General features: G+C 45.5%; 1 protein-coding gene, 1 long non-coding RNA gene and 2 pseudogenes across 4 annotated transcripts in view; 2 read left to right on the top strand and 2 right to left on the bottom strand.

The window, feature by feature from the left end:
• The first annotated feature begins 256 nt into the window (after positions 1–256).
• LOC108158839 lies at positions 257–815 on the top strand. Its single transcript, XR_001775283.2, has 2 exons — positions 257–531; positions 637–815. It is a non-coding gene; the product is annotated as an uncharacterized LOC108158839 (long non-coding RNA).
• Positions 816–1,820: 1,005 nt separating this feature from the next.
• On the bottom strand, positions 1,821–3,092 carry LOC117193656 (annotated as a pseudogene).
• A 1,155-nt stretch (positions 3,093–4,247) lies between these two features.
• LOC117192418 lies at positions 4,248–6,481 on the top strand (annotated as a pseudogene).
• LOC108158835 (mitotic spindle assembly checkpoint protein MAD1) overlaps positions 6,425–12,163 on the bottom strand; it is a 44,892-nt gene continuing 39,153 nt past the window's right edge. For 2 of the 3 annotated variants that reach the window (XM_033397085.1, XM_033397086.1), the window contains exons 3-5: positions 8,962–9,093; positions 7,048–8,905; positions 6,425–6,992 (exon numbers count right to left, since the gene is read on the bottom strand). In XM_033397085.1, the coding sequence (XP_033252976.1) occupies positions 6,785–6,992; positions 7,048–8,905; positions 8,962–9,093 (2,198 nt within the window). In that variant the 3' untranslated portion in view covers positions 6,425–6,784. Of the gene's footprint in view, positions 6,993–7,047; positions 8,906–8,961; positions 9,160–12,163 lie in introns of those variants that run through there. The other variant, XM_017291555.2, reaches the window with a different exon arrangement.

Here is a 12,163-nt window from a genome sequence, read left to right as displayed (position 1 = left end):
TCTGCTGCTGCTGCTGCTGCCCATCCACGTTGCAGCGTATTTGCGGCTACAAATTAAGCATATTTCCAAAGAATGTGCTTAGGGAATCTGCAGCTGGATTAATTAGCTTCAATTGAAAACTGGGCTCTGGTTCCGCTCCCGATTAAAACAGTAAGTGGCTGGTGGCTGCCGCTGCAATCGGTTTATAAATAACAGATCTCAGGGGAGGGGACAGGCGCGGCACTGACGGCACGAATAATGCTCAGAGCAATAAGGTGAGGCATTCCGATCGACAGCCGAATATTGCTTCATTGATCGAGAATACCCCACCCCATATCAATACACCTTGCTACGCATCAGACAGCCGCAACTGGCGCAAAAAAAAAAGTGGATCGCACATCTAAAAAAGGGGGATAAAACAGCCTCGCCTCTCTCCCCGCACAGCACACGATTGCACCTTGAAACAGCAGCACGGCCAAGATTGTTTCAACAAAAGTTTCAGCGCACCGAAAACACTCACAAACACACGCACGCACTCACAACTATCTACATGTACGGTATCTTCATCATCTTTTATCTCTTATACATATTTCGTGTTATCTCGCTCACAAAAATTCTCCTCTTTTCTTTTCTTGCGTCTGTGTTGTGTATGGAAAGTGGAAAGGAGGCAAGGAATGCAGAATATGAGGAGTGGGGAACGTACACCGCGTTTCAAAACATAGCGCATGCGTCGGATAGCAGGTCCTGTACCATGTGCATTTAACTAAAACACAGATTTTTATTTATTTTTATTATTTTTATGCGAAAATTTCGTGCGACAACCGATATATCACATATCTACACAACAACACATTTCTACACAACAACACCTTTGCTACACGCTTGCTACATAATGGAAGCAAAAAGAGGGTATGGACAACAGGCGAAAAGGCCCAGAAAATGAAACGCATGCATGGTAAAATCCACCCCATTTGCTCAATATACCTTTAAGACAAAAATTAGATTTTTTCTCCAAGGTACATATATTGAGCTAATACGCGAGTGAGGTTCGTACAAACCTTGCAATTTGCTTTGGCTTTTTTTGCCTGTTGTCCATACCTCTTTCTATAGCCCATTTAAAATTACGACTTATTTATACCGAAATATACCTTAATTTCAAATGAGTACTAAAACCGAAATATTTTAGATCATTATTTTCTTAGTTACAATAATATAAACGAGGGGGAACGTTGTGAGTTGCTGCGGTGTGTTAGAGAGAGACAGGGCGAGAAAAGGGCCGTAATATTGAGGATACGAGAAAACTAAAAACGCAGAATCATAGATAATGATCATACATATATATCAGATTGCTGAATCTGGATCAGATCAGATCATTTTTATAGCCAATAGGAACAAATCAATTTGCAGTGGCTACGCAGCGCCCGACGGCACGCTCAGACTGATTTTCTGTCTCTCTCGCACGCACTCTTTGTCGTGTCGTTTAATATTAGCGGCGTCTGCCGGAGGAGAGCCATACTGACTTAGTATCGGGTATAACCGTAGAGTTGCGGTGTCCGCAGCAACTCACAACGTTCCCCTCGTTCTTTATATAATATAATTGTCTTTTGATAATATAAAGCAGATATTCGTTTACCCTAATCATCGTTCACTGTTAGTCTCCATTTTGCAAAAGCATTTCTTTTTCGGGTTTAGATTGTCGTTGAAATAATAGATTTTAAATAGTTGTATTCGTAAATCTACATATTTCTTATTGTATTGGTCTTAAGCAGCGTTTCTACCTTCGCCCTCTATGCCCTTTATATCCGAATGTGACCTACGACCTACGAGAACTATCTTTCTAATACTTTTAAAGCCTTCAATCTTAAATTTATTTGTTTTTTCAGACGGTACTGCCCGCATATAATAGAACATACTAATAATAGGAGCTAAAATCTAAGCCGCTGGCTTCTTGGGTAGAGAGCCGAAAGCAGATATGACCGTGCCCTTGGTGCCAGTCACTGTGGTTGTGAGAGCAGGCAGCGTTTGCTTAACGCTGGATGGTTGATCCCACTTGGATTTGCTGCAAATCAAGACGTGGTTTAAATAAAAAAGAACTTCTCCCATACTTCATAACCTACCGCTTCTTGGCCTCCTCCTCCACCTTGCGTGCAAGCGCCGTGGCCTGCTCTACCTTGTCCACCTCCTTGCGATCCTTCTGGCGCTTCACCATCTCCGTTTTCTGCACTGCCGATAGGGCCTCGTAGTAAGACTCCTCGCTCCACCGCAGCGGATCGTAGATCTCCGGCGGATAGTTGGTGCCGAACTCATTGATGTCGCAGAAGCTTATCAGCTTGTCGTAAATGCTGGGATTGCGGAACTCCTTGCGGTCCTGAATGACCCGATTCATGTCCATGTTGGTCTGCCGCATTTTCGTGTACATTTTGGTTATTTTGGACACCAGCTCTGGTGACGGCTTCCCTTGGACTCTGGCGGAAGCTGGAACTTGTATTTGGCGTATTTTGGGTCCTTCTCATAGCTCTCCGCCGTGCGTTCATCGGGCTGGTAGACATTGGAGTCGTCGTCCACCTCCATGGGTGCTCCCTCGGCTTCTCCCTCAACCTTGGCGCTGCTCGTGGCCTTGGCCCCATCGCTGTCCCCACCAGAATTATCGCTGTCGCTGCTGGACTCCTCCTCGCTGGGCTCGTGGCCGCGATCTTCCTCCTCGTCGGAGATGAGTGTGTCGTCCTGGTAGCTCACCAGACGCCGCACTTTCTTGACCCGCTTCGTCTTCTTCTTGGACTTCTTGGGCCGGGGCTCCTCCTTGACAGGCGTGGGCGATGGACGCTTTGGTATGATCACCTACCAGTGGAAAGTGTTTAAATCTTGGAAAGTCAATCATATGATTGTTACTCACCTGGGACGCTGTCGAATTTTGGGAATCCGGACTGGCATCGCCTTCGTTCTCGGAGTCCGTGTACTGTGCGGTCAAACTGGCCAGAGCGGCCATGATTTTTGGATTGGAGTACTTGGTTCTGCCGGATTTATAGTTTTATCTTAACAATTTTGGGTAAAAGCGCGTAAATATCTTTATTTTCCGTCTCAAGCCAGGGCTGAACAAACCCGATATTTGTATTTCTTAGTGCTACCCTGGTCTCACTCCATAGAGATGGCAGCGATAACAGAAGAAATCGAACTCGTCAACAAATTTGTATGGAATATAATAATAAACGAGGGGGAACGTTGTGAGTTGCTGCGGACACCGCAACTCTACAGTTATACCCGATACTTAGTCAGTATGGCTCTCCTCCGGCAGACGCCGCTAATATTAAACGACACGACAAAGAGTGCGTGCGAGAGAGACAGAAAATCAGTCTGAGCGTGTAGCCAGTGCAAATTGATTTGTTCCTTTTGGGTATAAAAATGATCCGATCTGATCCAGATTCAGCAGTCTGATAGATATGGTCATTATTTATGATTCTGCGTTTTTAGTTTTCTCGAATCTGCAATATTGTGGATGCAACAGATTTTCGTCCTTTGTGGGGGCGGAAGAGGGTGGGGCGAAATTCTGAGATATACGTTTTATAGTGAGATCTAACAGAAGTGCGGATACCAAGTTTGGTTACTCTAGCCTTAATAGTCTCTGAGATTTGTGGATGCCCCAGATTTTCGTCCTTTGCGGGGCGGAAGGGGGTGTGGCGAAATTTGGACACGAAACGGTCAAGGTCCGATATCACAGGAGTGTGGATACCAAATTTGGTGGCTCTGGCTCTTATAGGTTCTGAGATCCTTGAACTCATATTTTGCAATTGGCAAAGCCGACCATGAAACCTGTGTGTTAGAGAGAGACAGAGCGAGAAAGAATGAAATTGTTTTCTTGATTCTGGCTATAATAATTATACGATCTGGCTGAGATTTTACACTCTAGAACATATAGTCATCCTCTACGATTCTGCGTTTTTGGTTTTATCGTATCTTTAAAAATGTGGATGCCACAGATTTTCGTCCTTTGTGGGGGAGGAAGTGGGCGGGGCGAAGTTTTGAAATATTTTTGTAGCAGTGACATATCACAGAAATCTGGATCCAAAACATCGTTGCTCTAGCTCTTATAGTCTTTGAGCACTAGGCGCTGAAGGGGACGGACAGACGGACAGACAGACATGGCTCAATCGACTCGGCTATTGATGCTGATCACGAATATATATACTTTATGGGGTCGGAAACGATTCCTTCTGGACGTTTCACTTATCCACTTTTACCACAAATCTAATATACCCCATCACTCATTTTGAGTATCGGGTATAAAAATGAGCGCCACACAGGATAAAAAGGAGGATCAGGAACGCATACAGAAGCGGGTCAATAAGATACTGGAGGCCCGTCTGGAGTCCGATATGGTGGGTCTAACCGCCAGTCCAAGACAGCGCTTGAATGTGCGACTTGCCTTCAATTCCAGGACACTCTCGATGCTCTCAACGGTCTCTCCAGCTTCTTCAACGAGAACACCCTGCAGAATCGGCGGAATCTCCGCAGCCAGATCGAGCATCGCTCCGTAGGCATCAATGAAAACTTCCTGAAGGCCTTGCGGGAGGTCAAGCTGTCGCTGGATGCAGTCTGCACAGACTTGGACACCATGGCCACGTCAGTGCAGACCATGAAGTCCGACCTAGAGACATCCAAGGCTCTGACTAAGGACCTGATCGAACAGACCAATACAATGCAGCAGGAGCGGGATCGCCTGGAGGTGCATCAACAAATTGCCCAGGCTTTCTTGGCCCGATTCCAGCTGACGGTTCCGGAGCACCAGCTGCTCTACGGCAGCGCCAAGGATGCTCCGATTGTGGCCGATTTTTTCAGAGTTCTGGATCGGGTACAATCCATACATTCCGACTGCCGGTTGCTGATGCAGTGCGGCTACCAGACCGCGGCCCTGGACATCATGGAGGAGATGACCCTGCACAGGAGGGGGCGCTCGAGCGGCTTTACCGCTGGACGCAGAACCACTGCCGGAACCTGGAGAACAACGAAATCGGCCCCTCATTGTCGAGGCCATGCGCCGGCTCCAGGATCGTCCTGTGCTCTTCAAGTGGGTTTTTTAATGGAGTTCCTTCAGATTCGATATAAAAGTAATCTCTTTTAGATATGTGATTGATGAGTACGCCATTGCCAGGCGCGCTGTCCTGGTCCGGCTGTTCATCGAGGCCTTGACGGAGGGCGGGCACGGCGGCAATCCCAAGCCCATTGAGATGCACGCCCACGATCCCAAGCGATACATTGGGGACATGTTCGCCTGGCTGCACCAGAGCATTCCCTACGAAAAGGAGAACCTCACGCTTCTCTTCAAGAAGTGCGACAAGCAGGGTGAGCACGAGGACACAAGAAACCATTACCATTCCCATTCTGATGTATGGCTTCTCCTCAGACATTTCGGACCAGCTGCAGGCTGCCCTGGGCTACACAGCTGATGGAGTTCAACATCCGTTGAAGGTGCGCGTGGAGACCATCCTCAACTCGGAGAAGGACACCATCGTACTGTTCACGCTCTCCAATCTGCTGCGCTTCTACCAGCAGATAATGAAGCAGGTGGTGCAGGGCCGCAGCCTAGAGGAGTGCCTGGTGGATCTGCAGAAGAGCAGCGAGCAAATCTATCTGCATTCTCTAGCCACTCAGGTGCGCAGTGTGCTGCAGCGTCCATCTGGCTCCAGTATGGCTCTGGAGCCGACGCAGCGGGACTTGGTGCCACCGCCGAGCGTGTCCCGTTTGCTCAATATGCTGAAGGAGATCCTGTCGGTGGCTACGATGGTGGATGGTCGCCAGGCGGACATCACCAAGATCGTCAGCTGTGTGATCGATCCCCTGCTTCAGTCGGTGCAGGAGAGTGCTGCCCACCTGCCCACCGTGGACATGGGCGTGTATCTTCTCAACTGCCTGTACCACATGCAGAGCACGCTGGCCGTCTACGAGTACATGGATGAGCGCGTGGAGCGGCTGCAGGGACAGTCGGACGCCCAACTGGACACGCTCACCTCGGAGCAGGCCTCCTCGCTGGTGGCCAACCTCAATCTGGGGCCCATCTACACCATTCTGCAGAGCAATCAGTCAAAGATCGAGACCAATCTGCTCAAGATCTTCACGTCGAAGTTGGACTTCCTGGAGCTGCCCGATGTGCTGCTGCTGCCCCAGGTGCAGCTCATCATGTCCAGCAGCCATCGGGCCACTGTCCAGAAGCGGGCCTTCAATGTCATCGTGGCCATCTACAAGCAGATCTACGAGCGTGTCCACGATCCGGCCAATGGCTTCGAGCAGCCGGATCAACTGCTCCACAAGACGCCCGATCAAGCCCACATCCTCACCGCCTAGTGTCCTATTTATTCCTATTTGTAAAAGTCCCCCTATTCTGGCACACAAATATAAGTACATCAGGTATCGAGCCCCCCTATTCTGGCACACAAATATAAGTACATCAGAGTTGTATAGTATCGAGCGGTGTTTAATTAATCTTATAGCTAATATTGTATCTTATTTAGTCGCATATCGGATGGAATCAATTAAGTATTAGCACACAATTAAATGAAATGATACATTTTAGCAAATGACTACAGATGCCTACCGCGCAGGCTAGTCTGAAACTCGGCTCATTTTTTCCAGACAAATTTGAATAACTCATTTAATTTGGCAAATACATTTCCACACCCCTCCACACTACCATATAGAATTTATTATCGACAAGTGGTCCAAGGACCATCCCCCGTGGACTAAAATCAAAGGCATAACTAAAACTAATTTAACCTAAGAGTTAAATAAAGGCCAAGTATCTAGAGTTCCTCCGTTAGGTCATCGTGACGGTGGCTCGCTGGAACAGATCCAGTGTGAGGGAAGAGAAGAATGGAGGGAATGAGTTATTGGCTGCCAGCTGCTGGTCGAGGTCTGGCTGTAGTGTCTCCGAGTACGGGGTTTCGAGCAGGGCCAGATCGTTGCTTTCGCTCAGGGCGCTGGAGAAGTAGTCGTCGGGACTCTCCGCATACATGCTCGTAACGCTGCAGAAAGAAATCTTCCATGAGTCACTAGGGGATCTAGGGGTTATAGACTCACCGATAGTTGCTCTTGTAGCCAACGCGATCGATGCGGTAGCCAAGGAGCATATAGACAACGTCGCGGAACTCCTTTCTGGCCGCCATAAAGTGTCCCATCTTGGCGTTGGCCGACTCGAGCTCGGCGCGCAGCTTGTTCAGCTCCTTGAAGTTCATGGTCATGCCCCCCGTGCTGGTGGTGGTCTCATTCAGGTGCTGCTCGTTGGCATCCTCGAGCTTCTTGTTGTGCCGCTTCAGACGCTCGATCTCGGCCTGCAGCTTCTCGAACATGTTCTTGGACGACTCGTAGGCCTCGGCGGCGGGATTGTCAACGAGATGCACCATCTTGCTGATGGGCGGGCTAATGTCCTGGCGCAGACAACGTTGCATTATCTCTAGCTCCTGCTCTTCCTTGCGCCTGCGCAGGCGGTCGTTTTCGAGGCGCAGCCTGTCCAGTTCCTTCTTCACGTTTTCATAGTCCTCGCTAGACGGATCACTGAGCTGCTCCTGTTCGCGCATGGCCTGGATCTCACGGTCCAGTGTGGTACACAGATCCTTGTAGCCAGTCAACGTGCGCTCCAGGACATCCACGCGATAGCGCACCTGCATGTCCTGTGTCATCTCAGCCACGCTTGCATTGCTCATGGTCAGATCCTTGTCGAAATTGTCCACCATCTGCTTGTAAAAGTCGCGCTCCCTGGACACCGTGCGCAGCTTGCGCTGTAGACGGTCCTTGAAGTTCTTGTGCCGCTTTAAGCTCATGTTCAGATCCTCGATGTTCTTGAGGTAGACCCGGATTATTTGTTCCAAGTCCCGCACAAGATTGCGCATCTGTTTGGACTCCGATTCGGAGGCGTATTTCTCGGATACATGGACAATGTCCCCTTGAAGCAGCTGCTCGATGCGGGAGCGCAGGGCCACAGGACTGACCAGAGTGTTGGCCAGACAGTGATCCTGGGCGACCTTGACCCACTCCTTGAGCTCCCGCTCCGTGTGCGAAAGCTTCACCTGCAGCGCGGCCGCCTCGGCGCAAGCCCCCTCCTCCTTGTCCAGCCGTGCCTTGTACTCGTGAACCTGCTCCTCGAGCAGCAGTTTGTCGCCAATGATCTTGTTCAGCTGCTTGTTATGGATGCGCAGACGTTGCAGCTCGGAGTCCATTTCGGGAATGCTGGCCAGACGCTCCTGCGAGACTTTGGTCACCTGCTTCCAGTCCGTGTACGACTGGATCTCGAACTCCAGCTCCTTGATGCGCTCATCAGCCACCTTCAGGCTCTGCTGCTGCTTCTCGAAGTTAGCTCTCAACTCCTCGTAGCCGGAAATACGAGCCTTGTAATCGTCGTGCCGCTGCCGAATGCACTCCAGCTCCTTGAGAGTCGACTGCAGCTCCAGTTCGGCGCGCTGGGCCTGGCGCCGGTAGTCGCCCAACTCGTTGTTGATGCAGAGCTGAACATCACGGGCGTCGTGCTCCTGCTGCGACTTCTCGTTCTTCAGCTTATTGACGGTTTCATCGTACTTCAGCTTCAACCCGGCCAACTCTGCCTTGGCACGCCGCGCCTCCTCTTTGTAGCTGTTGTCTAGCCCGCGCATATTTTCCATATCCTTCGTCAGATCCAGCAGCTTCTGGCTGGTGAAGTCGCACTGAGTTTTCAGGGCGGATACCTTGCTTTCGGCCAGCGACAGCTCCATGCGACGCTTCGTTTCGTTCTGCTTCAGCTGGTCCTGCAGCTGGCTGAGACGCGACTTTGTCTCGATGAGCTTCGCGCGCAATTTGTTCGTCTTCCAGGTCCCATTCGAGTCGGACGCCGAGTTGTTGGTGGAGTCGGTGGTGCTGTTGAGGCTGCAGTTCGGCGACTCCTGCTCCACGCGTCTCTTTTTTGGCACTAGGAAAGATTATATTTTTAGTAGCTTCTAATTTTTCTGCTGTGCCGGCACTTACATGACGCGGAATCGTCGCTCAACGAAATCGAAAGACGGTTGAACAGTAGCTTCTTGGACGCCGAGTGTGTGATGCTGTCGTTGAAATGGTCCACCATATTGTCCAGGCTGCTGGGTATGTCGTCCATGGCGACTTAAATTTCAACAATTTTATTTTTTTTAAACAAATTAAATAATTTTATTGTTCACAGAGTTGAGTGTGACCGCGGTCTTATCAATAAAATATACCGTCGGACCCTCAGAAATATACCGAAACATACCGTCTCATTTAAAAAATATACCGTAAATATACTGACGAATTGAAGTTATATTTTACATATTCCTCGTTTTTGATATTCCGTCGAATATTACTAGCTATATAAAACATTTAGCCATGCCATCATAGTTTTATACGATTGATGAATCAATTTTCTATTTAACTGGTGTATTCTTAATACTTGCTTTTATTGCATTTTGCGTAAAAAGAGGTTTTAGCGAAATAAGTCAAACAAAAACCAAGTAGCGAAATAGGTCAGGAAATTGCTCAATTTTGATATTCCATTGAATAATGCTGACTAACTAAATCTCTCAGCAATGCCCACATAGTTTTATCCCATTGATGAATCAATTTTCTACAAGATTGGATAGTTTTTAATCCTTGCTTTTATTGTATTTATTGTAAAAAAAGGTTTAAGCGAAATAGTTCAACAAAAAAAGAGTCGCTATATTGCGTGTAAGGCGTAGTATAGGCCTTTGTATACCCTATTTTGTTAATTGTATTTGAAAGTATGAATATTGATATGAAGATAAAACGTAATTAATAAAGACCTTTTCTCAAATTGACATTTTTTAGACATATTCATGTATATGATGAGTGTTTTGTATATATATCTCGATCCTGATACCTATTCTTGGTCCCAACAAGAAGACAATAAGCTTTAAAATAACGTTGAAATATTGAAAATAATATTAAATAATATTGAATAATATTAAATTATATTGAAAATAAATTCTTTTTGCCTGGGATGACAAACATATTCACAATTCTATAACATCCATTTTCCCCAGGGTATGTGTGCATGGAATGGGACTCATTGTTGTGAACCGGTTATTAGTAATAACTTATTACAGATTCTACCCGATTCAAATGAATACCAAAATATACGGTCTCACTTAAAAAATATACCGTAAATATACTGACGAATTGAAGTTATATTTTACATATTCCTCGTTTTTGATATTCCGTCGAATATTACTAGCTATATAAAACATTTAGCCATGCCATCATAGTTTTATACGATTGATGAATCAATTTTCTATTTAACTGGTGTATTCTTAATACTTGCTTGTATTGCGTTTTGCGTAAAAAGAGGTTTTAGCGAAATAAGTCAAACAAAAACCAAGTAGCGAAATAGGTCAGGAAATTGCTCAATTTTGATATTCCATTGAATAATGCTGACTAACTAAATCTCTCAGCAATGCCCACATAGTTTTATCCCATTGATGAATCAATTTTCTACAAGATTGGATAGTTTTTAATCCTTGCTTTTATTGTATTTATTGTAAAAAAAGGTTTAAGCGAAATAGTTCAACAAAAAAAGAGTCGCTATATTGCGTGTAAGGCGTAGTATAGGCCTTTGTATACCCTATTTTGTTAATTGTATTTGAAAGTATAAATATTGATATGAAGATAAAACGTAACTAATAAAGACCTTTTCTCAAATTGACATTTTTTAGACATATTCATGTATATGATGAGTGTTTTGTATATATATCTCGATCCTGATACCTATTCTTGGTCCCAACAAGAAGACAATAAGCTTTAAAATAACGTTGAAATATTGAAAATAATATTAAATAATATTGAATAAAATTAAATTATATTGAAAATAAATTCTTTTTGCCTGGGATGACAAACATATTCACAATTCTATAACATCCATTTTCCCCAGGGTATGTGTGCATGGAATGGGACTCATTGTTGTGAACCGGTTATTAGTAATAACTTATTACAGATTCTACCCGATTCAAATGAATACCAAAATATACGGTCTCACTTAAAAAATATAACGTAAATATACTGACGAATTCAAGTTCTGTTATACATATTCCTCGTTTTTGATATTCCGTCGAATATTATTAGCTAGATAAAACATTTAGCCATGCCCACATAATTTTAGGCCATTGATGGATAAATTTTCTTCAAGATTGGCTAGTTGTTAGCCCTTGGTTTTGTTGTATTTTGGCTAAAACAAGGTTTTTATGAATATTTGAAAATCTGCCCCACTAATCCAATTGAGATGGCAGTGCTTCGATAATTGACGCAGCTGATTGATATCGATACTGTTATTGATTGTAAAATTGATATAGATATGATGTGCAGTGTGACCATGCGGTCATGGACATACATTCCTGAAAGTATGCTTCAGATTATGGTTTCGTCCGCTGCGAATGGCAAATATAGTTCTAGTGCTGCCGAAAATGGGAATTGATTTGCATTTCTGCTCGGCTTGAAATTTTTAAATGCGACTGTTTTTAAATTTAAAGGAATATATAAAGACTTCCATTAGTGATAGTTATTAAAATAGAGTTAACTTTACAAAATTCGCACTGCCAATAGCGAAAGCGTATGTGTGCGGAGCCTCTCAGCAAGTAAAGGCGTTAGTACCATCATCTCCCTTGACCAATACAAAAACTCGGTGCAAAGGGAATGTAGGAGTGTGATCCTTCAACAGCCTGTAGTGGTTGGTAAAGTTATTAACTATATATGTATCTAACGCAGGAGTTTCAAAACGCGTGTGCTGTGGTCTTATTCCCAAAAAACGCAATCGGAAAAGTACGTGAAAAAGCGAAAATGTGTCTCCGCCAGCGATAACGGTACTTTAATGCGCTCTCTCTTGGCAAAAGATGAGCCGACAGCCGCACCTATGTATAAAAGTGGGCGTTAGGTGTGCGTTCGCAGATAAAAAACAATTTGCTTGTTTGAAAGTGTGCAGCCTCCTTTGATTGTTTAAACAAATTCTAGGATAAATAAAAATAAATACTGTTCAAGTACCAATACACACCTATATATACAGGCACGCACTCTCACACACAAGCACACTAACGCATGACATAAAGACAGAGAGAGAAAAAAGAAAGAAAGGAACAAGAAGCTCCAACCAAGCAGCATCGGCGCGTTGGAGAGATATGCGGGCAGAGAAGATTGAAAATAAACGTGTAGT

Source organism: Drosophila miranda, assembly GCF_003369915.1.
Source record: "Drosophila miranda strain MSH22 chromosome Y unlocalized genomic scaffold, D.miranda_PacBio2.1 Contig_Y2_pilon, whole genome shotgun sequence".
Classification (NCBI taxonomy): Eukaryota; Metazoa; Arthropoda; class Insecta; order Diptera; family Drosophilidae; genus Drosophila; species Drosophila miranda.
Note: the sequence above shows the minus strand (reverse complement) of the source record. Positions and strands in the feature narration are given on the sequence as shown.